Source organism: Castanea sativa, chromosome 4 (genome assembly GCF_040712315.1).
Source record: "Castanea sativa cultivar Marrone di Chiusa Pesio chromosome 4, ASM4071231v1".
Classification (NCBI taxonomy): domain Eukaryota; kingdom Viridiplantae; phylum Streptophyta; class Magnoliopsida; order Fagales; family Fagaceae; genus Castanea; species Castanea sativa.
In genome coordinates, this window is record NC_134016.1 from 33,977,186 (window position 1) to 34,002,058 (window position 24,873).

Genomic DNA, 24,873 nt, shown 5'->3' on the forward strand with positions numbered 1-24,873 from the left:
TATGTTTGCTTTGTCATTTAGAGAGCTTCCAGAATTTTGAATGAATAAAAAAATATATGAAAAAAATTTATTTCCAAACATGTTTAGAGCCAATGGCTCCAACACTCATTAAAAAAATTAATATGATTACGTATTTTAAAATTTTAATTATTAAATTGTATTTTTTATGTTCTTAACATGTATGTCAAATTTTGTTCCATTTGAATGTTATTTATTATTTGATCCACAAACTTATTTTTTATGCATAATCTTATATCACAAAAAATTTAAAATTTAAACATTTGTTGATACACATAACCATCGATATTTGATTTTTTAAAAATTTTGTAAGCATGAAAAATATGATAAGAAAATATAATATAACGACGGATTTTTTAAAATTTACATTCAATAAAAAGATATTAAATGATGTTGTCAAATATGTTTAAAGCTAAATTTTATCTAAAAATTTATTACTTGTTTTGTTTACCAGAATTAATATGAACCAACTAATATATCTATCTCCTACAAAAGCACAACCCTTATACCCTATAAACTATACAGTATTCCCAGCTAATGCAAAATTTTCGAAACCATGGTCTATCTCACAATTTACAAATGTCTTTGTAACTAGGTTCTCACAATTTGGACCTGTAAAAATCTATCAACAATTTTTCTCCATGGGTTGAAAGTCTTGTAACAACATCCACACTAGATGTGCTAAATGTGCCAAATGCCAAATATTTGGCACATTTAGCACACCAAACATCAAAAACCCTCTTTTATTAGATGTTCCAAATCTCATAATTTTTGCCACATGTAAACAATACCGTTGCATTTTGCAACGGTATGGGCGAGAATGCTAAAAACAAAAAATAGTTTTTTATTCATTCTCTCTCATCCCACTTTGAGCCACTCCATCACTTCCCCAAATCCTACTCTTTCTCCTCCCTCTTTGTCTAATCGCCCTCTCTCTAGTGAAGGATGGGTTCCGATGTGGGTATATTCTGGCGTGGGCTCCGGTGTGGGTCAGGTGACGGTATGGGTCGTGGGTATGGCGGCATGGTGGGTCGCGGTGTGGTGGGTCGTTGCGAGGTGGGTCACGGCAACCTGGGTCGTGGCGAGGTGGGTCATGGACTCACGGCAGAGGTGAGTGGGTTTTGATGGGTTTGTGGTTTCTTGGTGGCTGGATCGATGTTGGTTGTTGTTGGTGTTTGTCTATTTGAAACGGTGGCTGGATCGGTGTTGGTTGTTGTTGGTGTTTGTCTATTTGAAACAATGGCTAGATCGGTGAAGGTTGTTGTTGGTGTTTGTTTGATGAAATGATGAATCGGTGGTTGTTGTTGTTGCTATTGGTGTTGTTGGTGTTTGTCTGTTTGAATCAGTGGCTATTTGTTTGTTTGAATCGGTGGTGGTTTGGCATTTGGGTGGTGGTTGTGCTTGGTGATTGGTATTTCCTGGGTTTTTTTTTTTTTTTTCTTCTTCCTGTTTTGTTGTTGGTTTCTGCCTTGTTGGGGGGTGTGTGTGATGGTGGGGTGGTGGTGGTGGCTACCTTGCTGGGCATGCGTGGTGGCGAAGTGGTGGTTGTGCCGGTGGGGGTTGGTCGGTGTTGTTGCGGTAGTGGTTGTTGGTGGCTGTTGTTGCGGCAGTGTTCGATGTGCCGTTGTTGTTGTTGATGTTGTTGATGGTGATAACTGGGAGGAGATAATATATTATTTTAATGTGTAGTAAATATTATTTTAATGTATAGAATTGAATGATAGAACATCTGATAAATGAGATATTGTAAAATGATGTGATAAAATAATAAAGTAGACTTTTGGTGTGTCAAAATGACATTTTTTTTGCAACATCTGCTGTGGATGCTCTAACTCAACCTTTTAAGGGAAACATTCAACTAAGTTATAAAAAAAATTTAAAAAAAAAAGGTGTCATGTGCTTGTGAGTACATTGGTCAAAGTTATAATCGCTTAATATATTTAATATTCAATTATTTATTTTAATTTTTTTTATATATTACACAAACACAATCAAAAGAAGAAAGAAAGAAAGAAAGAAAAAGGTGCACCCATAAATCATTTTATTTTTTTGAGAATCCCTATAAATCATAATTGAGAATCTAATATTTGTTCCATCTTTTTTAGCAAGAATATGGTGTTTTACAAGTGTTGGGTTGAACCGTTGATGGGTTCCACTGCAATCAAACTTAAAGTTCAAGTGAAATGTAGGAGCTAAAAGAAAGAAAGAAAAAAAAAGAAAAAAAAAGGAGGAGCAAAACGGAGATAGTTAGTTAGATTATAGCTTTGTGGGCAGGGGCGGAGCTGCACTTACCATGGCCCCCCCAAAAGTTTTTAAAAACTTCATAATGTATACGTGTTTTGCAATTTTTTTTAAATATTAGACCTTAAACTTAATAGATAACCCCTCCAAAAAATAAAAGTTGGCCCCTACAAAAAGTAATTGAACAACTAATTGTGGGTTCCAAAAATTATTGGTTAATAACAACAAATTATCCATCTTGTAAGCAAAAAAAAAGTACTTTTTAGTTTTTTCTTCTCTTAATTGGTAAGTTTTAGTTGTTGAGTTCAAATAGTAAGTTTTTTATAAAAGAAACTTCTACTTAGAGTTATTTTGTTTTATTTGAATTAAGTCTTTCAATGTTGTTGTTAAGTTTCGGGTTGTTTTTCAATACTTGATTTAGTCATAAAATGTTGAATGAAAAAAACTACACCGAAAATATGTAATGTTTGGGGGTGATAATACTTAAAAAGCAGTTTTCTTGGACATACACACACATGCGTGTATGTGTGTGTGTGTATGAACATATCAATATGTAGTTGTGTAAATGAATGTATATATAAATATGTAATTCGGCCCCCTCCCCCAAACCAAAATTTCTGGCTCTGCCCCTGTTTGTGGGGGTAACACTAACATAGAGTCTCTCTATTTTTACTTTTTGATGTACGGGGGTTCGAATTTTTTTTTTTTATATAAGTTAGAATTTTACTCTAGCTTAATTTAAGTGTATATGTGTGTAAAGCTCCCTCCTGAAGCTTAGATCTCTTATTTTATATAAAAAAATTATCAATTAAGCTAACTATAAAGTCTTGATTGATAATAAATAGCACAATCATTAAAAGTGGACGCTATAAGTTGAAATTTTATAAAATTAAAAAAAAAAAACTATAACCCACTATAACCATCATTTAAGTAACTTAAATGGTAGTGAGTTTTAATTAGCTCAACTAGTAAAATCTTTGATGGTTGAATAAAAAATCTGAAAGTCAATCTCTGCCTACAAAAAAAATGATTGGTGTCTTCGTCTAATGATAAGAACTATTATCAGGAGCGGACACCATAGGTTAAAACTAAAACTAAAAAAAAAAAAAAGCAAGTTAAATGGTACGAGGTGTGTAAAAAAGAAATTCAATGATACCCAAATTTTTTTTTTTTTTTTTAATAAAGCTATTCATTTTTCTCCTTAAAGGAAAAACATATTTTAGGAAATAATGTCTTACCCATGCTATAAGTTAGATATTTTTGCATGTTATAATAAATGTAAATTTGGTACCATGCTTCTTTAATGACCATTGAGAATTTTTCAATAACTTAGTAATATATTTAATTCAAAATATGTACACTTTAATTTAATTACATAAGTCAAATGCTTTGTAGTTGAATTGACACCTTCTCATATATAAAGTAATTGAGGGTCTAAGGAGAAAAGAGTTTGAACTGCGAAGTTAACAACATATTGTAATTATCTCTAAAAAAAAAAAAATTAATCACATGAAACACTCAAATATAAAAGAGGAATAGAACTGAACTCTAGCCACGCAGGCAAGCACATGGTGTCGGTGTGATATAAATAAGCCTATTAAATTATTAATTACCCATATTATTAGCCTAAGTTGAAGACCATACACGTGGACAAATTCGAGCCTTTTTACCTAACTAATAATAAAAAGTCAAAAGTGCGCATAAATAAAAGACTCAAACAATATATTTGAAAAGAAAAAAAAAGGGTAATTGTATTTTAGTGATTTTTTTTTTCACAACTCATTAATAATACTATTTTTATAATTAATGCAAAAATTACAATTGACCAAGTCAATAATTATATTTAAAAAAATTGTATTATGAAAATTGTCGTGAGACACTAAAACACAGAGTACAAAATACATTACAGGGAAGATCATTATCGGAGTTTTTGTCCTCAAAAGTGATATATCATATCATATGTATTCTCATTTTCATCTATCAAAGATGCTATCCTCATGTCATTTTAACACCAAAAAAAAAAAAAAAAAAAAAAAAAAAATATATATATATATATATATATATATATATATATATATATACACCCACACTGCCATGACTTGTCAAAGATTGGTGAGCTACACCATTTTTCTTCTATTTATCTCATGTTGACAACATTTTACAATAAAGGTCTGATTAATGGGATTAACAGGTGCTCTTGAAATATTTATTAATGGAACATTTAAAAAAAAAATTGATACTAATTTTATGAAAAATATAAATATTAAAAAGTTGTAAAAAAATTAGTTACTTTTTTCTTTTCTTTTTTTTTTGAATTTTTTAAAATATTTCATAAAATAATGTCTTTACACTATCAGTTAACATTTCATATTTCATAATAAATTTTAGGTGGTAAATAATTATTAATTCTAATCTTGACTCATCAATAACATCATTTTTTTTTTATCTACTTATAACAGGGTAAGATTTATTGTGAAATTATTTTTTCACTTTAATTTAAGATAATTTCAAAAAAAGAAAAAGAAAAAGAAAAAGAAAAGTAGGTAAATAATGTGAGCGGTGATGCCCAGTCACAATGAGAGAGCGTGTAGACACGCGCGAGATAGACAAGATAGGGACTGTTAGGTATGGCAAAGGTGGGTGTTGTAGTTGTAGTTCTTAGTTGTGGGGCCTGTCTTCTAGATCCCAACACAAAATGGAGAGTTGGGTTTGATTGTGCGTTAACACTTGCACACTTGGCTTTGGTGGCCATCACTCAGTCACTCTTCACTTCAATTATTCATTGCTAATCTTGCATGGCTATTGGACACCATTGCTTTCTGATGGGGGCTACTTCCTCCCCTCCTCCCCCCTTTGAGCTTTTAATATCATTTCTTGCTACTAGAGAATATTCATTTTTTCTCAATTTCTCACCATCTTCACTAATAAATCCACAATTATCACGTTTTATGCTTCTAGAGGGAGGGGCACCCCTACGGACTTTGGATAACCGAAATGGAGATCTCTACCAACATGCTCATTTGTAGGGGAAAGATATTCAAACCTAAAATTGAAATCTTGTTAGCCCATGTCTCTTACCACTTGGCCATTTATTGTATTCGCATATCGTGTATATATTTCATTTTAACTACAACCAACCCTTTTGGCTTATTATAAGAATTAGGTGTTTATCAAAATTTTGGCTTTTTCTTTTTGATAATTTTATAATTAGGATAAAGAGAATTTACATCTTAAATGTTTTTATTAATAATATCAAAAAAAAAAAAATTGCTAGTTAAATTACAAAATTCTTATTCATAAACTGATGTATTGATTATTGAAGATAGTCATTTTTCTAGGAAAAAGAAAAAGGTAAGTTTTTTTCTTACATAAAATAAAATCTGAAATTAATAAAAATGAAATTTGTATTACATTGATAACTGGTCAATCTGATGATGAAAAATTTTCACCATTTCTAACGATTTGACATTTGACAAAACCTCTGGAAAGGAAGAAAAAAAAATTTATATAATCAAGCAAAAAAAAAAAAAAAATTCAAGTAAGAAGCAAAGAATAAGAGAAAACCATTGTCTTTTTTCTCCCACACATTTTTACTTTCTTTAGTCTTGGACAAGTTGCAAATCCCAATATTCTTTTTTTTTTTTTTTTGAGAAAGAAAATCCCAATATTCTTGAAACTCAATCAAGAACCAAACTATAAAGTAAAGGGCTTTTTTTTTTTTTTTTGGTACTGATTATCAGATTAAGTTCAATTAAACCTTCACTAAGTACATAAAAGTTTACAAATTAAATCTTAATCAAAGACAGATTGATAGGTTTAAGGTTCTAATCACACCCATAATACGTGAAGGTTACTATGCTATAAAGTGTATAAGCCAAACCCAGGGGGTTGTGAGTTTAAATTTCCTCAAAGTCTAGGCTCGGGTGTGCTTTCACTAGTTCGAGTCTGCTACCTGCACTTTGAAAAGAATTTCGAGTCTTTACCCCTTCGTAGGCTCTCGACGAACAGTGATTACCTCTTGAAAGCGAGGATACAGTAGGCAGCCAAAAAAAAAAAAAAAAAAAAAAAATTGTATAAGCCAAGTTCTGATTCAAATCTTGTAGCTATATTTAAAAGAAAAAAAAAAAAAAAAAACTTGTCCTAGACTTTGGAAATTTCAATTCTCTACTTAATAAACAAGGCAGAAAGAAGTTAAAAACTCCATAAATGTCAGTAGTTCAACCCTCTCTCTCTCTCTCTCTCTCTTTCTCTCTCTAAAAATAGCAACCACCACAACCTCTTCCTGTCTTCCATGGAGTTTGGGACACACTAAAATCTCTTTCACATAGAGTTCTGTCTGCCATAGCCCCACACTGCAAAACCACTATACCAGTACATTGGTAAAGTAACCTCTCTCTCTCTCTCTCTCCCTCTCTTATCATTTAAGTAACTTTTAGTTTGTTTTGTTTTTGTTTTTTTTTTTTTAATGAAAAAAAAATCAGCTCAATGAATAGGTTTCTCATTCTAGTATCTGAAGTGTGTTGTTGCTTCTACTTGTTCGTTGTTTCCACTTATTAAGTATTTGCATTGAGGATCCTTACCTATTTCCTGGTTATATTCACGTGGGGTTTAGACATTTATGTAGCTTTTGTACTGTTTAGTTATCTGGGTCTGTGTTTTTGTATTATTGGTTCTTTGATTTTTTTGGTCAATCCAATTGGGTTCTCAGGCATTGAGATTTCCTTGACTATGAAGCTTCAAGTATGGGAATTTGTGAGACTTTTCTCTTTGTATTGAGTTTGTCTTTTTGTGCCTTTTTTTTTTTTTAAACAGTACCTATCAAGATTTTCCATTTGTCACTCATATTTAGTTTTATGCACATTTCTGGACTATAAGAGATTGAGATTCTGCTTTGGTTATGGCTGCAAGTGCATGAGATTTTTCATTTTTGTTGCGTGAACTGAAGTGGGTTTATGTGCAGTCTCATAAAACTGTGATTCTGTTGCATAAAAATGGAGTCTTGGAACTGCGTTTCTGAAGGGAAGGAGTTTGAATCCGATGAAACAATTTTACCTACTAATAATTCACACTCAAGAAGTAAGAATTGCTTGCTGGGATGGGAATTGAGAACCCCATGTGGTTTTGGCAACGACTTGCTAGTCTCAAGTCAACAAGCTGTTGAGAATCACCGATTTGGGGAATTGGGTTTTCCAGAGATGATTGGGAGACAACTAAACCACAATTCCACTAGTGAAGTTGTGAGAAGTAGCAAGGTTGGTGGTGAACATGTTGGTAATCTGGTTATGTCTATGCCGAATGGATTTTCTGGTGAAGATGATTCCACTTCCAAGCTCACAAGCTCTGTGGCAGACTCAAATAGTAGGGATTCTTCATTCATTGATTTGAACCTCGGGCGTCTTGCTGATATTAGAGATGCTCATAATTCTAAATTTTCTAAAGGAGCTCCCATTTTATTATCTTCATCTGAATCATCTTCACCTGCCAAGAGAATTCGAGCATCTGGTATGCATTCTCAAATTTCCTTCTGCCAAGTTTATGGCTGTAATAAAGACCTCAGCTCTTCTAAAGACTACCACAAGAGGCATAAAGTTTGTGAGATTCACTCAAAGACAGCCAAAGTTATCGTTAATGGCATTGAACAGAGGTTTTGTCAGCAGTGTAGCAGGTATCTTATGTTTCTTTCTTCAAGTACCTATTTTTCATTATGATGATTAACTGCTGAGTACTAGACTTCAATCTTAGAATGCATTTCCCTTTTCATGTCCTTTTGCCTGTCAAAAGGAGCCTTGAGGAACGTTGAGTTTTTTCAATTTTGTTTCTCAGCACAGAATTTTAAAATTGGATTTTCACACATTGCTTTTCACCATTTGTTTTTCCTGTTATCTTTAGATCATTTAATATTTCCTTATTTATTCTTCCATAAAAGGTTAATGTCCTACAAAGAATTATTGTTTTAGGTTAGTGTGTCCTAATATCTTAAGTTTAGAATGGATCTGATCCCGTTTTCTTATGTATGGCTTGGATTTTCAACTCTAGACATGTTTGGAAAAGATAAACTTACAATTTTGGAAGATAGTTCATTTTGTTTATATACATCCAATTGATCATACTTTGTTCCTGTTAGTCTAGAACTTGAATCTAGTTCATAAATTTTTGTTGGTGCTCTGTATGGTATGCTCTAACTGTTAACCATCCAGGTTTCATTTGCTGGGTGAATTTGATGATGGTAAGCGTAGCTGCCGTAAACGCCTTGCAGGCCACAACGAGCGTCGGAGAAAGCCTCAAGGTATTCACACTGGGAGGGCCGGGAGATTTCTGCAGTCATATAATGGTATTGATTAAAAACTCTCTCTAATTAGAAATCATTCATAACCAACCACATACGCCGCCCCCCCCCCCCCTTTTTCCTTTTGTGCTTAATTGGACTAAAAAAATCAACTCATTCTCATGAACTAAACTTATTGAATCTTCAAAATTTATCATGGTTTTGTATTGCTTTGAAGATTTTTATTTTTTATTGTTCAAAATTTGAATGGATTTTCTTGGATCAAATAGAAAACCTGCTTGAGGGTATCAATTTCATTACCTGTTAAATGAAAGGAAAAGTAAAGGAAAAAAAGTGGAGAAGAGAAACCAGTCTGTTCCAACTCTAGGCGTTTGACTGTTTGTTATCGGCCCAATTGTGTGATAAGTTATCGCACAATTGGTCTAATAGAGTGCAGAATTTCATTATAGGGCATGGCATTTAGAACTTCCAGCTTTTGCTCCATCCTCTTTTCTGTCTCTAATTCATGAGTTATATTTGTGAGTTGGTTTATATCATGTGATTTTTTTGTTTTTGTTTTTTTGAACTTGATACATCTTAAACTTAAAGGGTGTTTTTTTCCCCAACTCTTATGTACAAGTAGATATATAACTTAGCAATCTCTGATAGTGTATTTACATTATTAATATTATATATTCTATTCTGGTTGTCCTTTCCTGGGAAAACTGGAATGTAAGCTACTGAAATGGTGAAGGCTGTTGCTACACTATATTGAGTTTTATGTGAATTAAGCTTTGATATCTGAATTGGGCAACAAACTAACCAGAAGTAGTTTTACTCACAATTCAGTTGACTTGAATGTCCATAAATCGCATTTTTATATTGCTAATTCAATTGGATATTCAACAATTACAAATTGATGGAGCATCGCATTTAGCCCATTGCTTCCTCATTGAAATCTAAACATTTTAATAATAAAATGTCCCCTAATTGGGTCTAACAACCTAAACATCTTTGAAGCTACTTTCCTCAATGTATTCCTTTCTTTCTCTAGAGGGTCAGTTTCCTGGGCCATGATAACGAAAAATTCTTGTTATGGTTATACATAACCACTTCCGTGCAGCTGAAAGGATTCTGTTATTTACACCCATCATTCCTTTAAACTCAAGCATACAAGCTGCTTTATTAGATGTCAAGACTCCAAGTAAATGCATCAACTAGTTGTTGGGGACTTAAGGTCGTGGGAACTAGCATCAACAATTGCAACTGGTAGAGTTTTATTCTATGTTACCTAATTTTAATTTTGCTGATTGCCTGCTATGGTTAAACTTAAATTTGTATGTTCCCAGCCCAAAAAAAAAAAAAAGACTTACATTTGTATGTTACCTACTTCTATCATATATAAATCAATATTTAAGGCATCAATATTGGACCAAATAATTTCCAGAGCATCTGTAAACACAGGAATCGTTTAGCCATTTCCATAATGACAGGATAGTCCTCTTGTTCTCTAAAATCTCTCTGGCCCTTGCTTAATTAATTTTGGTTCTGTTCGTTTGACTATGAGGATTTTCTTGTTCAGTTCTGATTGCAAATTTTGTTTCTTGTGAAGATGGATTCCTGAGTCCGCATTTTTATTGTTGCAGTCTTCTTGTATTCTTGAAATTGTTATTTTAATGTTCTAGGGCCTGTTTGGCACCCTAGTTTTAGCACACAACAACACATTTTAAACAACATTACACATATTTTCATGCACTTTTTCACCCACACATATATCAAAAACACTTAAACAACATAACTTAAACTACTCTCTTAAACACCCTCCTAATTTTCTGAAGACATTGCAGGCAGCAGATATCAGGGAAGTCCTTTAACAACGACATCCTTTGTTTGCCAAGAGATCCCCCCTAGTGGTCTTTTTCAACCTGAGAAATATGGAACTAGTGACTGGTGTAGGCATATAAAAATTGAAGATGGGTCTGATTATAGGCCTATGACAGCCTTTCCTATTACCAATGGGAATCAGAATTCAAAATCCCTCTTCCCTACCTATAATACAGAAAAACAGTTTCCCCCTTTTCATGAGAGTGGAGCTAATACTACAACAGGAAGCATTTTCAGTGAGAATGCTGGTCAATATACACATGATATAGGAGGCCAAAATTCTAGCTCACGTTCTTTTTTCCAGAGCACCTCAGGAAGTGAAGACTTCAGTGTTTTTGATGCAGCATCAACCGCTCAAGGATTATCGGGAATTTCAGATTCTGGTTGTGCTCTCTCTCTTCTGTCATCTCAATCACAGAACTCTTCAAGCCATTCATCTGGAATCCCCATGGCTCGTCCATTGATCATGCCAGGTAGCCACCCCCATTATGGCATTAGTCGAGTCTCCGAGAAATTCATAGGAGTAAGCTCACAAGCTTCCCCTAGTGGAACATCAAATAAGTTCATTTCATCAGAAATGAATTCTGCAGAAGAGAATCACCTTGGTCATGTGTTTATATCTGATAGTAGTGATGCTATTAACCTTGAAATTACAGATGGGATTTTCCAAGGCTCTAATTTTTTGCATTCCAGTGATCGCCATTCCTGTGAAAGTGGACCTACCATTGACTTGCTTCAACTGTCATCAGAACTCCACCGAGTGGAGCATCAGAGGCAATCCTTGCAGGTTAAGCAGGAAAATGATGCTCAGCAAACAAGGTATATGAATATGTCCCTTGGAAAATTTAATTTCTATGCTTCCACATGACTCAACAACTTGAGAATTTCCTTAGGAAAATGCTCCTCCTCACTGTTTACCTTTAAAATAATATGTTATTACTTGGGTAGAAAGGGGATTCTATGGTCCGATCAGGTTGACTTCAATATCAGTGGTTAAAGCTAATCATGGTAAAATAAAGAATAAGAAAAAAAAAAGGGTAAATAACCGTTGGAGAATGAATTATAATGCTCAAGCTGATGACTGGACAATCTGATCTATTCATAAAACTAATAACTCTGAATGCATTGCTTTAGTATAATTATTGTATTTGAATGATGTATGACACAAGTAAGACGGCAAGTTTCAAGAATCTGTATGCTATACTGTGTATTTAGGCATTTCATGGATAGCATCTTGGCAAACATCACACGCTACTGCTTGGGAAGATTATTAGTTATTGGCCAATTTGTGTTTAGTAAGACCTTTTAAAATTACTATCAAGAAATGGTAAATATTTTCAGCGAAAGAAGAAATGTTGCTCTTCTGATTGGCATGACCACACTTATGCCCATCAAATACACAATCATCAAAATAATTGGTGATATATCACCAGACCTCTACTACTACTATCTCAACGCATGACAACAAACACCATTACGTGGGGAAAACAATAGGCTTAGCAGAAGATAAGTTGATATGTCACTTCCAGAATGTCATGGTGCAACTATAGTTATGAAAAGCACAAGTCTCTCGTCAATATACTATAATTTTATATCAGATTATATATTTGATATTTTTCCTCTTTTGCATACAAAACACTAATTAAAATCAATATGATTGTGGGAATCGTTTGAAATTTGAACTCTGTAGTTGTGGTTGCATAAAGAAGCCATGAGATATTTCTTTTTGTTTATTTTACACAAGTGATGATTATATCACTGTCACTAGTGAACTTGGACCTGTATTAGTGAGAATTGCGCCATTTTATGTTTTGAATAAGCTGAATTTACTGCTCATTTTTAGTGATGCACTCATTTAAAACATTCATACGTGCAATTTTACCATTTTTAGCACTTTTTTTTGGTCTTAGGGGCTGAAAGGTTGCACTTGTATTCAGACAAGGAGAAAGGTATCATAGAATGCTGCAGTACAGAAGGCAACCTAAATTGAAGAAATAACATGGATGGATGTGCTAAAGAGCATCGAGGGAAAACTGAGAATATTTTAAATCATTCTTTAGAGTGGCTAACAAAGTTGTATAAGCCTGTTAATTCAGTTAGGCAGTCATTCTTTAGAGTGCTAATGGCTCCAAAATTGAAAATTTCACCTTTATGAGAAGTGTGAACTGATTTGGCCTCCATAGTCCAATCATTTTTAGTTTTTGAAATCCTCTTAAAAAATGGCATTACAACTCTAATCTTCCCACTGTCAAGCTTTAGTGGTGTAATAAATAATGAATAAAATTCTCGTTCTCACATTGAACTGTTCTATTTTATACTTTACCAATCGTAGCAAGTCATGTGTTTAAATTTTTATTTTTAGTATTCTTATAAGAAAACAGAAAAGGTCATGTTATGCTAATCTATTGATAAAGAGTAATGTTAAAGATGCAAAATATTTCACGGTACTTTTTCGACTTACTAAGATGAAAAGTTGTGATGGAACATCATTTTCACATGGGTTCATAACAATTAGCTCCATTTTTATCATGCATAAATCTCAACAATATATATATATATATATATATTTGACAATTATGAAACTTTTTATCACTAGATTTATTGATGGCCACAACGCTAATAGTATTGCTTATATGTCAATTTTGTACTTACGCTTAAAGGTTCTCACATTGAACTTGTTAATTTACTGTATAAAATTTTACAATTTTTTTCATAGTTGTTAAGGCGGTATGTTATGATTAGTGTATAATAAAAATAGTGTCAATGGTAGGCTTATTTTTAAAGTACTAATTTCAACTTGCTAGCTACCGATCTACTACCTAAACAAGATAAATACAATATATTAGGTGATAAATACGATATATTTGAACATATGGGGTATAATTCTTGATAATTGTTTTTTTACTATTAGGTTAAGATTTCATTTGATTTTTTGTATACAAAAATTTAAATCCAATTTTTTTATTCGATTACAAAAAATTTTACCCATTGAGTTAACTAAACCCATTACCACCTTAAGTGAAAATTGGTATGCTAAAATTATAATTTTGAAACTAAAATAAACAACCATGACATCAAATCTGAAAAATCTGATAGTATAACCCAAAGAGCAAAGACATATGATACTCACCGTGTGCTCAAAATTATGACGTGAAGAAGTATTTCCTGCAAATAGCAATTCGTGATAAGAAAAATTAATAGTCGATGAAAATTTTTAAAAGGGAAAAAAAATTAAAACGAAGTGAGTCTTAATATTTTGTTTTTCATTACCGTTAAATATTCACAATTTTACTGTTCAAGAGAAAAAAAAAAGCACAATTTACTGTACTGTTTCCATTTTCTTCAATTGGGAGAAAAGAATATAAATTAAAAAAGGAAAAAAAGAAGAAGAAGAAGGTAATACCTTTTTTCCCAGGACGTTATAAGCATTCCTTTGTAGCTGCGTCCTGAGCAAAAGTAAAGAAACGAAGTCGTTTTAGTTCTAACTTTGTGAGACAAAAAGAGAAATTAAAAGAATAAAGAGGAAATGGAGGAATAATAGAATATGCCAAAAATGTCCATTGCCAAGTTAATTAACCTTTTAAGAGGGTTCACATCATATTGGAAGAGAAAATAAAAGCATTTTTTCTCACCACAAAAAAACTTGTTTATATGAGAATAACTTATCTAGTTTTTTACTAAAATTATTTTGCTAAAAGTGTACTAATGTATACTTAACACACTTGAAAAAATGGAGTTTTAAAAAACTATACATAAAAACTTAAAACTAAAAGCTAAGCTTATAAGTTGATATCAAATAAACACACATAACCAGTTAATATATTTCAAAAAATAAGGTTTTAAAAAGTAATACATAAAAACTTAAAATTAAAAATTGAGCTTATAAGTTGATATCAAATAAATACACATAACCTGTTTTATTTGTGCTATTCATGTTGTGGTATGAAGATTTGAAGACAATGCATCAAGAAAATACGTTTTCTTCTATAAAGCTTTATAAAAGGCATAAATGATATCCAGTTATTAAGTTTCATCAATACTTGTAAAAATAAAAATACAAGAGTGTAAAAACAATAATACCTAAGTTACTGCACTTAAGTTTTCTCCCAATAAGTATATTTGCGCATGACATCAACTAAAAAACACAAAGACCTCAAAAAAAGAAAAAAAGAAAAAAAAGAGGAGGTTTTAGCGAAGTGGGTAAAGCCACTATTAGTGTGGTTTAAGCTTAATACAGATTGATCATCTAATCAATATAGAGGACTTGCGGGAGGAGGAGTTATCCGAGATGCTTTTGAAAATTGGGTTGTAGGATTTTCTAGTGTGATTTTTTTTTGATAACCTCTAGTGTGATTGATTTTACTAGTAGTGTCATGGTGGAATAGTCGGAATTACGTGATGGGTTGGTAATGGCAAAAAATCTTGGGATTGCGAAAATAGTAGTTGAACTAGATGCAGTTGTCAACCTTGTCACCATCAGTTCCAAGGCAAAGAAATTAATGAAGAGTATTGTGATGGAGTGCAAGAATCTTTTTCTAGATTTTGAAGAATATATTGTACACCATGACTACAAAATACGGAGTAGGTAATAGAGTTGTTGATGTCCTTACCAATGGGGAATCATCAAGTTGATACATTCGCTATTTGAAATCATTATGCCTTGTCTCATCTTCAGGTCAGTTTTCTTTTAGTTTTGGATAATATGGATGTACTCATTGCTCATAGTATTGAGACTTGGTATGGTATCTCTAGTAAATTGCCTGCAATCGTATTGAAATTATCCATAGCAGAAAGATAGTATAATGCAAATTTGTTAAGTATTGGCTTGGGTCTATTTTTCTGACTCATGCTTGTGAGTCGTGATCCTGGCGCAAAAGGGTGGTGCTAGATGTTCCTTTAAGGGGCTTTAACTACATTATCATATTCACAATATGTTTTATTCGATAGAGCCACCTTATTATAAACCACAGATGCTTGAGCTCTCTTTCCCAAAATAGGTCTCCATACTTTTATTTTGATTTGAATAAGCTTGGTGGCATTGCAGCAACCAACAGGTCGTTGTAGTATAGTGGTAAGTATTCCCGCCTGTCACGCGGGTGACCCGGGTTCGATCCCCGGCAACGGCGTTTTTTTATTCCTTAAATCTTTTGCATTCTCTTTTTCCTTTTCCTATTGAAATCTACAAGCACAAAAAATCTTTGTTTCTAGCATTGAAGCCCATTGGTAAACTCCAAATGAGATAATTCCCAATGTCCCTAAGCATGACAATCTAAGGAGTAAGTTACAGGCACCAATGATTTGTCTCAATTGTTGACACACCTCTTGTCTCAGTTGTTGACATACCTCATGTCTAGCTATATGTATGTATACACACACATCTCCCTTCTTTTTTCAAATCTCATCCATTCTCTTTTTTGAATATAGCAAATAGCCAATGATACAGTGCAGTCAAGTGTAATTCCAAATCAAACTACACTTGTACTAGTAAAATGCAAGATCATGATCCTTGTCTTCCTGTAGCCAATTTCTAAATTTTATATGTACTTTCAGGTATGGAGAATTAAAAATAACCAAAGGTGGGAAAATTAAATAGAAATCTGACATCCAACTGTATGTGCAGTGTAGGCCTAGTATTTTATTTAATTTAGTGACCATACAACTATATAACAGGCAATTGTGATCTGGAAACATAAAATAAAGTAGATCAAATACAACTATATGATTGACAACTGTGATCTGGAAAAATTAAAATAAAGTAGATCAAATGCAACTACATGATAGACAATTGTGTGATCTGGGAAAATAAAATAAAATAAAGTAAATCAAAGAAACAAACAAAAGGAATGAAATTTATGGGTCTTAAAGAGGCAAACTCCGCTTGACAAAATTTTCCTCCAAACCAATTTTCATTACATGATGGTTTATATGAATTTTTTTTTTTTATATGTTTAATAAATCATATGATATATCAAATCTTTTAAACAAGTAACATGATTTTTTAAATAGGTTACGTGACTAAAAGTAACATTTTACATTTACTAAGTCACAAGAATTATTAAATCTTTTATACAAGTAATATGAATATTTAAATAGGTAAATTTTATTCAAGATTAGTTAAAAAAAAAAAACTGTCCAACTCTTCTGGGGTGTTCAGTATCTAGCTTTGAGAATGTAATACACCAGAATGTAACAATATTCGCTCAGTAAAATCCCCAAAAATCCGTCTACTTTCATCATGTTGTCAGATCAAGTTATTTTTCCTTATATTATATAGTGATGATTAAGGCCTCGATTCTTTTTTTTCAAAACAATATAAAAATAATTTTCAGAAAATTGAACTGGAAATTAATTTTCAGATAATAATTTTTATATTTTACATATTTTGCTCACACTTTTCAGAACAATTTTTAAAATACTAAAAACAAAAAATAATTGTTTGGGAGACCATTTTTATTTTTGAGATTTAATTTTTTTTTTAAAGTAACATGTAAAATCTGTAGTTTAATTTTTTTTTTAAGTTCCTTAATTTAAAAGATAAAAAAGTTTAGACAAATATGTAGAATTCACTATTTCAATTTATTTACAACTATGTTATTAAAATCATTTTCTATAACCTGAAAATATCCCTTTGCCGTTTTAAAAATCATGTTCTGAATGATGAAAATAAGATACTGTTTTTTGAGAACTGTGTTTAGAAAATAGGCAAGTCTATTATACAAAATGAATATGGGTTTTAAGTAAAATTGCCTTAGGTTGAAAATCTATGTAGTGATTATAGACATGCCTCAAAACAATATTCTGCCGAATGATTCTACAATACCAATGTTTATTATAATTTTATCTACTTTAGCTGCAGTAATTGCAGTGCAGTCTCCAGATTATGTTAGCAACTGATAATTGCTGCTACCATAAATAAACCATGTTTCAATTAAGATTGCAGAAGCATTTCTGGGGTAAAAGTTTTTAACCTTCTAATAGAAATTACACCCAAAGACAATAGAGACTCCCCATTCCATTCTCTTTCGTTTTTGTTTTCAAAATGATAATAATAGCATCAAAATATAAAAGAAGCCCAGTCAAGATTCAAGAATATTTAAAGAGTCTAACAAGCAGTGACAGATTGCCGAATCCAATAGATCAATTTAGGCACTGGTGCACTGCGAAAAGCCATTTGCCAAGATGTCAAATGCAACTCTTTTTTCAAAAAACTTCCCACTATATTTTGACTCAATAGTCAAAAGTTAGGTTAAAGCTACTGAGTCCAGAAAAACGGACTTCTGAGTCCAAAATTTAAAGCACAAAATATTTAAGAGGTCACCAAAAGACAAATAAATGAAACCTAATATTAAATCAACCAAATTTGTGACTAACATTTCCGAATACCATAATCTCAATCAATGTCAAATAAATAGCTAAGCTCAATCTATAGAAATACAAAATCCTTGATCTTTTATTGTTCTAAGGTCATATAGAAGTGTATCCTCCGCCTTGCCAAATGAACTCTCATTAGCTTCATCGCAAAAGCTTGGATAAAAAGGGATGATGGTCAAAAATCTATTTTGCAGGACCCTTGGGTATATCGGAGGTCGAGTTCAGCTCATCCCAAGCTTCAATCCATGTGACCATGGCATCAGCCAGCTTGATGAAGTATTCATCCACGTGACCAAGTTTAGCCTTGACTTGCTTGGAGAGCTCAATGTAGCACTTCTGCACAGTGGTGCAATCCTTTGTAAGGGTAGCTGATTGGAAGAATGGGATCAGCTCTTCTTGCCAGTAGATTCCTTTGTATTCCTTCTTGAGGTTCACAAAAGGGTTGCTTGCTTTGCTGTGCCAGATATAAGGCAAACCAGTCTTGACTCCAAGTCCTAAATGATCGCATATCACCTACACATCATTAAATCAACTAGTTGTGAGCTACTGCAGCTTAACAACAATGCAAGAAGTAATTGCTGGAGAAGCAGACTGTAATCATTATATGGACAAAATGGCAGATGAAACCAACGAAAAAAAGTAGATACCTTGGTGCACCAGCCAGCCCACATATCATCGTAGCGTCCAATTGGTTGGCCGTCACCCATAAGTCCAAAGTACATTGCAGGGCCAATCAACTCACGGTCGAATGCCAGATTCATACCACACATGGGGAAGAGGGTTCCCTTTGGTATTGTCATAACGGCATCCACATACCTAACAAAGAAATGCATTTGGATAATGAGTTTTTATAACATAAGCAACATGCAAATTCTTTTGAGCGAAGGATCTTTATTACCTTGTGTTTCTTTCACGTGGTTTGACAAGCTGTGTGGGAGCATCATAATCTGGGATGTTGAGCCAGAGGCCATGAGAAACAGCTGTTGGAGCACCTTCACGGAGGCTGAATGGATATCCACGGACAAAATCTGCACCGTCTCTGTATGGGTCATACAGGGTGTTGAAGAAAAATGGAGTTGCTGGACACAGAAGGTTCTTTATGTGCTGCTCAAGCGCATTAATGTCCTTGCCAGATGGATCTTTAGCAACCTGCAAATCATACAGAATCATAGCTTGAGATCCAAGTGAACGACTGAATGACTCCACTCAAATTCATACTAACAATTGAATCCTAATAATATAGAGCAAAAGAAAAAACATTAAAGCTTCTAGAACAACGAGTAAGGAATAAGTGCAAAACAAGTTGTTCAGTTCAGTTGAAACTTGAAATGAACATGCATTGGGAGATCTCAGTAGGTAATGCTTCCTGGAATGGTTAAAAACTTTCGGTACCAAGGAGCGCAAAATATATTAAGTAACGCATGCCAAAAGTGGATGATCATCGATTAGATCTGGAGGCAACAAGAACTAAGTACACATAAAACACAATGACATATCTACTATACCTTGTTCATATTTCAACTTAAATTAAATAATCTAAAACATTCACTAAAATCAAAGATCTTAGAATAAGTTTACAGCAAACATAATTGCCAAAATGCTTTAACATTCGAGAACACTTATAAGCAAACAGATCTGTACACACATACCTCACCTATTATGATTCACCGTCAAAAAATAACAAAACAACAAAGATCATCTTTGATCCTACTGCAAAAATATTTCATCACAAGAATAAAACCAAAATTCACATAAACAAAATCCAATCTCTTATTGTTCAAAACCCCCATCAGATCCATACACTCGGACCAAAATGAATTCAAAAACAACGACTTACTCTTAGTTGATTTTTATGCTCAAATACCCAACAAAAACAATAGCAAATCAAAACCAAACACCATCAAAATCCAGCTATTCACCAAAAAAACAAAAAAAAAAAAATCCAAAACCCACAATTCCAAAATCCCCCAAAAAAAAAAAAAATATTCACATCAAAATCCAAACTTTCTCACCATAATATCCAAAACCCACATCCAAAACATCACCAAAAAGAGAGAGAAAAAAAAAAGTACTACTCACAAAGCAATCGTCATCGATGGTGTAGATGTACTTCTTCTTGGAGACCAAGTAGCCGAAGCAACGGCAAGCAGAGTCCTTGAATGAAATGCAAGAGGCTTTGGGACCGAGAATCCTGTTGATATCGTTGCGATTGTAGAGCTCATAGTCGAAGCCTTCGGGGACCTTGACGACCCTACTGGGGTCACCGTCCTGAACGATGATGATATGGTATGGCTGGAAGAAAGGCCTCCACATCTCGAGGAAGTCGAGGTTTCGGATCGTGGGGATCACGATGTCCAGTTCATCTTTCAACAGAGGAGTCGGAGCTACTGAGGTTCCAGCCATTGTTTACCGGATTTTGTGTTTCACACCCAGAGAGAGAGATAGAGAGAGAGAGAGTTGAGTTGAGTTGAGTTTGTGTTTGGGTTTGCAACCTTCTATTTATAAAACGAAAAGAGAGATTACTTACTTTTAACACTAGTAAAAAAAAAGTAATTTCTCATTTTCTTAAAAAAGAAAGAAAATAATTTCTTGCTTTACTTTTATATATTTTTTTAAAAATATATAAAATTGAATGATTATGATAGTTATAATTATTAATAAGAATTTATTATAATTGCGCTCATATATAATATTACCGTATATTCTAGCTGGCCAAGGTATTTATTATAATGTATGTGTAAGTTATATATTATTATGATATTATGTATTTATTATGATTGTATTTATATATAGAATTATAAATTCTATTGTTTAAAGAAAATATGATGTTGGTTGATTTTAATGGAAGGTTTAAATAGAAAATAAAATTTAAATTCAAATGAAAATAATATATTCTAATAATACTAAATATGTAAAATCTTAAAAGTTTGTGGTATAATAATATTATAAAGTCAATTAAAAAGTTAGTTACTTTGGGTTTTGAGGTTTTAGATTAATAGGTATGACTCTATGAGTAATTGTGGTTAATTAATGTCATTCAATGAGAGAATCTGAGTTTCAATATTATCTTTTTCAAATCCTTTCATAACTGTTTACCCAAAAAAAAAAAAAAAAAAATCCTTTCATAACTTTTTTTAACAAATAAAGAATGTTACCTAATTATTATTATTATTATTTTTTACTCAATTGAGAAGCAAATTTCATTTTTGTGTAGTTATCTCCTATGCTTTGGGATTCTTGTTTATTGTGTTAAGGGAATTTTTTTTTGGTTGCGAAACTAAGACACTAACACTGCAGGGGAAGAGGAAAGCTATGTAAAATAATCCTTTTTATACAAGGTAAAGAACTAAATAACCCCCTTTATCCTCCAACTGTATTATTTCCCTAATTAAACATCATTCTCGCACTTCCACACAAATATTAAAATAATGCTCTTTTTATTTATTTGTTTTTTTTAGTGTTATAATTTTTAGAAGTGATATATAAATAACTGTTTGTATTTTTTTTTAAAAAGAGATAAGATAACGTGGAATAATTTTTAAGAATGAGGTAAGGTAAGGTAAGGTGAAATAATTTTTAAAAATGAGATAGAGATAGTGTCCTAAATTTTAGGCTTAATTGAGAAGATAAAAGAAAAAACCTAAATCTTAAGAATAATAAATTACTTTTTTTTAAATTAGTTTCTTTTTTTTTTTTTAAATTTAAAATTATTTAACTAAAAGATAGAGATATTTAAGAGAGTTTAATAATGAGAAATGATATGTCCACAACATTTTTACAATATTTTTACAACAAATCTTAAATAGCAGGATGTTACTGGTTGTTATTATTGGGGCAAAAAAGTAATCTTAGTGTTAGGTTCAAATTTGAACCAATAACAACTAACCACCTATGATTTATTCTAAAAATGTTGTAAAAATGTTGTGGACGTAGCACCTCTCTTTAATAATTTATGCGAGGGTATTTAGTACGCAAAATGTTAAACCCAAATAAGGAATCAAGTTTTTTTTTTTTTTTTTTGAGTAGAAGGAATCATGTTATTAATAGTATAGATTTTGAATAAATATTTAAGTGGATTACTTGTATATGTACTCTGTAGCATCTCATGTATGATGGAAATTTTCATAATTTCAAATATTAATAGCGAGTTAACATTACCATATGGTGGTTCTTAATACACAATTGATCAATTTACTGTTTTTCTAAAAAAAAAGAAAAAGAAATGTACAAACACTTATCAGGATTTGTTTATGTCATAGTTACCAGATCATTACCAATAACTTCATAAGTATATATATTGCACCTATATTCTAGGTTTTATTTTATTTTTTTCAATATCAGAAATAAACAAAAATAAGTAATGGCATGATGACACCTCCTCTGTTACTCATTTTAATAACACAAGGATATCAAAACTTTTTTTAATTTATAAGTTATAATTTATAACTCCATATAGAATAACTCCATTTTCTTTTTAATACAAGATAGAAATTCTACTCTAACCTAATCTAAGTATATATGTGTGTGAAATTTTCTTTTGGAGACTTGAAACTCTGTCCTTGTCCCCACACTCTATAAGAAATTATACTTATAGAGTAATAAAAAATAAGTAATGGTACCTCTGTTATTTAAATTAATAACCCAAAGAAACCAAAATCTTGTTATTACTTTATAACTTTATATTGAATAACACAATTAATCTCTTTAAATGATATTAATAGGTATTTAATGAAAGGAAAAAAAAGTTGAGTTTCGGCACAATATGTGGTGCAACTTGTTATTAGTTTTCTCTAATATTTTGATAAGTTTTATCAAAAATCTTATAACTTAACTGATTGTTACCTCAATTTCCAATAAAAACATTCATGATTTAGATCTCACCCCAACTATCGAGGTATAAAAAAGATATTTCAATAAATTTTATTGTAAAAAATTGTAATCTTTAGTTATTTTATATATAGACAAAATTAAAATACACTAAGAATAGTATAGTGATTTGATCATACTATATATATATATATATATATGTGTGTGTGTTTACAAATTGAAAATTGCATGATATAGTAGCTAATATAGACAGACATGTTTCATGTCTACTAAAAAATGCATATATCCTTTAATTATTATTTTTTTTTTTACATTCTTATTGTGTGTTACTAAAAAAAAATTTCCATTTTTTTTACATGGTTTCAATTATTGCAAAAACAACGAAATTTGAGTAAAACTGCCATATTTCAAATTAATTGTTTCTCACATAAAAAAACAACAACTATTTCTCATAAATTTTACAAAATAGTATTAAAATTTCATTATGCTTAAAATAATTAATAAAAAAAACATATTTTAGTAATCTTTCTAATTACATAGAATACATACTACAGTGTTAGTTCCACACACACACACGTACGCATACCCACACGCGCAAATGAGTTAGGAAATTTAAAGGATTAAGATTAATTTTAGTGTATTCATAAATATTTAATTTTTTTATGGCTTTTTGTGACAATTGTTATCAAAGCAAGGAACCATGAGTAAAAATGTCATATTCAAAATTTATTATTATTATTCCGACTAAAAATTATTTTTTATATAGAGTTTATAAAAATAATCACATAAATTCAATTAATATAAATAATTAATGCACAACAATAGATAATTAATATATGCATTTATTTTATTAACTAATGCAATGAACTAATACTTTAATATAAATGAAAACTTTGTTGAAGTAGAAAATTAAATAAAGAGAATTTTAATAAATGCGTCATATGACACAACCTTATACTTTTAAATATGAGGCCTATACTTTTATATATATATATATATATATATATATATATATATATTTTGATAGATTGATTAATGAGTTCTCTTAAAGTATTTGTTAACGACTACTTAAAAAAAATTAATACTACTTTCATAAAAAATATAAACAAAAACTATCGAAAAAATTAGTTAATTTTTTCATAATTTTTCTTAAAAAAATTAATTCTTAAACCTATGCCTTAGACACCGGCTAACTTTTCCCTATATTAATGGCTAGAAGAACTCTTAAATTATTCTCTTCTCTCGATAGTCAATAATTGAAAAACATACTTGGAATGTATATCCAAGTGTCACACATAGCATGCAAGTTGGGAGCACAAGATAAGTTTTGTTTTTTTTTTTTGGGTAAACGAGCACAAGATAAGTTGGTATATAAATATAAAGGGAAGAGAGCGACGTGTCTGGACATTCTTGGTTATGGCCATTGTGGGTGGCGACTCCTTCAAAGTCTCAAAGTCTCAAAGTCGTAGGTGGCTTTGGACCCCTTGAGCTAGACCTAGACGTGTATGTAATTATGTACTGTATGTGCTTTGTCCAAAACCAATTAAAAATGCTTCTCAACACTGTTGTGTGAACCTTTTTTTTTTTTTTTTGAGAAAGATGTTGTGTGAACCTGATCAATGGAAACTCCACCGACACTAAACTACAGGGTCTTCATGCCGTAGATCTTGAACTTGTTAATGTGGAAATTGCAATAGGAATAGGTCTTGTTGACTGGGTTAGGCAGCTGGCATGCTTGGTTTGGTTGGTTTCACTTTGAATTGTCAGAGAGGGAAAGGTTACTTACGGAGTAAACAAGTTTTGGACAGTTTCTATTGTTTTTGGGGGTAACGGGTCCAACCCGCAACACGAAAATATGAGGCACGAGAATTGTCCCAATAACTGGGTTACATCTTATTATTACAAATGATAATGAAAACGAAAAAGTGTTCATTTATAATATTTTTATAACAAAATTTTATAGTTTAAAATTTATTATAAAAATATTGTGAAAATAACACTACTCGTTATAAAATTTGTTGACATTTTGGGCCAATTTTAAATTCTAATGCCGTGCTTGTGCTTGTGGAGTTTATGCCTTTATGGAATTTAATAGGATATTGAATGAAAATAATGGGAATTTAATGGTATGAAGGAAGATGGGGAACCTTAGAAAAAAAAAAAACAAAATAGGGTAAAAAAAAAGGGTTTCGTTAATCAGCGTCCAAAGGGTATATATTAAAAATTGACTACAAGTTAAAAATAATATGAAACAAATCAATAGATAC

The 24,873-nt window shown here is 31.6% G+C and overlaps 2 protein-coding genes and 1 non-coding gene across 4 annotated transcripts; 2 read left to right on the forward strand and 1 right to left on the reverse strand.

Moving 5' to 3' along the window:
• The first annotated feature begins 6,496 nt into the window (after positions 1 to 6,496).
• LOC142630246 (uncharacterized) lies at positions 6,497 to 12,730 on the forward strand. Of its 2 annotated transcripts, none has more exons than XM_075804223.1 (5): positions 6,497 to 6,638; positions 7,220 to 7,924; positions 8,457 to 8,590; positions 10,363 to 11,227; positions 12,319 to 12,730. In XM_075804223.1, the coding sequence occupies exons 2-5, from the start codon at positions 7,251 to 7,253 to the stop codon at positions 12,323 to 12,325; spliced, it is 1,680 nt and encodes a 559-aa protein (XP_075660338.1). In that variant the 5' UTR covers positions 6,497 to 6,638; positions 7,220 to 7,250; the 3' UTR covers positions 12,326 to 12,730. The 2 variants fall into 2 exon arrangements, with proteins under 2 accessions (XP_075660338.1, XP_075660339.1); XM_075804224.1 differs by having other exon boundaries at positions 10,372 to 11,227.
• A 2,732-nt stretch (positions 12,731 to 15,462) lies between these two features.
• Positions 15,463 to 15,534, forward strand: TRNAD-GUC (transfer RNA aspartic acid (anticodon GUC)). Its single transcript has one exon. It is a non-coding gene; the product is annotated as a tRNA-Asp (tRNA).
• A 2,197-nt stretch (positions 15,535 to 17,731) lies between these two features.
• Positions 17,732 to 20,282, reverse strand: LOC142630929 (putative UDP-arabinopyranose mutase 2). Its single transcript, XM_075804995.1, has 4 exons — positions 19,859 to 20,282; positions 18,678 to 18,928; positions 18,427 to 18,595; positions 17,732 to 18,292 (listed from the first exon to the last, which is right to left on the reverse strand). The coding sequence occupies exons 1-4, from the start codon at positions 20,180 to 20,182 to the stop codon at positions 17,963 to 17,965; spliced, it is 1,074 nt and encodes a 357-aa protein (XP_075661110.1). The 5' UTR covers positions 20,183 to 20,282; the 3' UTR covers positions 17,732 to 17,962.
• Positions 20,283 to 24,873: the final 4,591 nt, after the last annotated feature.